This window comes from Orycteropus afer, unplaced genomic scaffold (assembly GCF_000298275.1).
Source record: "Orycteropus afer afer isolate SDZICR_OR568_19922 unplaced genomic scaffold, OryAfe1.0 scaffold00058, whole genome shotgun sequence".
NCBI classification, from domain to species: domain Eukaryota; kingdom Metazoa; phylum Chordata; class Mammalia; order Tubulidentata; family Orycteropodidae; genus Orycteropus; species Orycteropus afer.
The window spans coordinates 3470735-3473177 of record NW_006921645.1 but is presented as its reverse complement, the minus strand read 5'-3'; the positions used below and the strand labels follow the sequence as shown (position 1 = coordinate 3473177).

At 61.2% G+C, this 2443-nt stretch overlaps 1 protein-coding gene across 1 annotated transcript; it reads right to left on the bottom strand.

The window, feature by feature from the left end:
- Positions 1-776: 776 nt before the first annotated feature.
- On the bottom strand, positions 777-1367 carry RHOB (ras homolog family member B). Its single transcript, XM_007939257.2, has one exon. The coding sequence runs from the start codon at positions 1365-1367 to the stop codon at positions 777-779; it is 591 nt and encodes a 196-aa protein (XP_007937448.1).
- Positions 1368-2443: the final 1076 nt, after the last annotated feature.

Below are 2443 nucleotides of genomic sequence, written 5' to 3'. Positions count from 1 at the left end.
CAACACATAATCCCTCCTCCTGCCCCAGTAGCTGGTGAGGGGTTCACAGGAGACGCTGTGTCTGGAAGCTGTGTCCTCTCAGCCCCAAGTCAGTTCCAAAAGTCTTCCCCAGGATTCGGAAAGATGGTCAAGTCCAGTTCATGCTTGGATGGGCGCCTGACCCAGGCTGGGCCAGAACTGTTCTAGCGCCCTGTCACTCCACCCACACCACCATTAAATAACACCATCCTACCTCCGAAAATAAAATTATATCTATATTTATATAACCACACCCCCCCATCCTCCCCAGCCCTCCCCTCCCGCAGTCCCCGGGGGTGTATGTTACAGACAAGGGATGGCAGGCGTTGGCTGGCTCTGAGTGAACATCTGATGGGGCGCGGCCGACTAGGGCGCCCGAGCTCAGCTCCGGGGACCAGAGGCGGGGGTGGGGGTGAACACAGGGCGTGGAGAGTCGAACATACACACAGTCACACACTCTGACGCCTAGCTCTTCAGAAAAGGATGCTCAGGGATCCTTGGCACTCAGCGGGGCGCCCTGGCCTGTGCAACGCAGCCGGACGCAGACAGACATTGGGAAGGGGGCGTCCGGTCCCTCCTACGCCGACTGCCGGCGCGAGAGCCAGAGCCGTCAGTAGACTGCTGCCGGTCCTAACGGCAGACGCCAGGCAGTCCGGTGGGGTAGTTCGGGGACGCGGGTCTCCCTTCTCCGGACTCGCGAGGGGCAGGCCGGGAGGGGAGCCGCGCCGGTAGGGGCAGGCGGGGGCCAGGATCGGCCCTCATAGCACCTTGCAGCAGTTGATGCAGCCGTTCTGGGAGCCGTAGCGTTTCTGCAGCGCGGCGCGCGTGGCCGTCTCGAAGACCTCACGCACCCCCTCCTTGGTCTTGGCCGAGCACTCGAGGTAGTCGTAGGCTTGTATGCGCACGGCCATGGCGCGGCCGTCATCCGTGCGCACGGGTTCCTGCTTCATGCGGGCTAGCTCTGTGCGGACATGTTCGTCGCTGCGTAGGTCTTTCTTGTTGGCCACCAGGATGATGGGCACGTTGGGGCAGAAGTGCTTCACCTCCGGCACCCACTTCTCGGGGATGTTCTCCAGCGAGTCCGGGCTGTCTACCGAAAAGCACATGAGGATCACGTCGGTGTCTGGGTAGGAGAGCGGCCGCAAACGGTCGTAGTCCTCCTGGCCCGCCGTATCCCACAGCGCCAGCTCCACCTGCTTGCCGTCCACCTCGATGTCGGCTACATAGTTCTCGAAGACAGTGGGCACATACACCTCGGGGAACTCGTCCTTACTGAACACGATTAGCAGGCACGTTTTGCCGCACGCGCCGTCGCCCACCACCACCAGCTTCTTGCGGATGGCCGCCATGAGCGGGCCGGACCCGGGCAGCAGGAGGGGGTCCGCGAACGCCTCGCTGCCGTCTCGCTCGCCGCTCACCTCGGGCTGTGCGCTGCGGTAAGTGTCGCTAGCTGCACCCAGGCCCAGCGGTGGCGCTTTCTCTCGTTGCGCTCCGGTCGCCGCGGCGGGGGCTGTGGGGGCGCGGGGGCATAGGGCGCACTGTGCGTCTCAACGCTCTGCTCGCGGGCGGTAACCTCTCTTCCTGCCCCTGGGGTGGTGAGGTCGGCGCCTTTGTGCGAAATGGCTGGGCTGCTCGAGCTGCGGACTCGGCCTCACTTCCTTCTCGGTCTCTGTTATGCTTCACGAAGAATATAGGAAGAAGGAGACCGGTACAACCAGACTGCGGTGGCAGATGCAGGCTGCGGCCCTAGCGCCCGCTATTTAAAGAGTTTGGCCACTTTCTTAATATAGCCGCCCAATGGGAAGCGAGCAGACTGAGCTCATCGCTGCGGATCTTGGGTCTGATTGGCTATCAGCTACAGCCCAAAGGCGGGGCCGAACAAGCTTGATTGACGGCCTAGGCCGCGGGGCTGGGAGAGGCAGGGACTGGGGAGTATGCGCGGAGCCTGGCGCCGCAGGGCCCTGGCGGGACCCTGCAAGCTTAGGGCTTCCTTCTTTGCCACAGCTTATGTGCTCGTAACCGGGTGCCAGAAGCTGCTGCTTGGAGCCCGCGGGACCTGGACAAGGGGCTCGAGTAGAGACAGCACTTTATGGGTTGTTGGTGACTCAGAATTGCTCCTATTCCTTGCAAACCCCCAGCGTGTTGTCAGGCCTGTGGGGAAGGGACATGGTTTTGTTTTTAAATACACACACTTTTATTTCCAAGCAAGGTTTTTTTCTTTCTTTTAGAAACGCGCCCCGCACCTCCTTCCACCTCACCCACCCACCCCCATCCTCCCCCCTGCAGAGTTTGATCTTCCTTCCCCTTTTCTCTTTCCTATCATACAACATACCCCAGTGCTCAACCTAGGAGAAATCCTAGGTTTGGACCCATTAGGTGAGAGGCAGACTGTGAGTTGTGTGGGCCTAGGCCAAGTCTCCTGGCT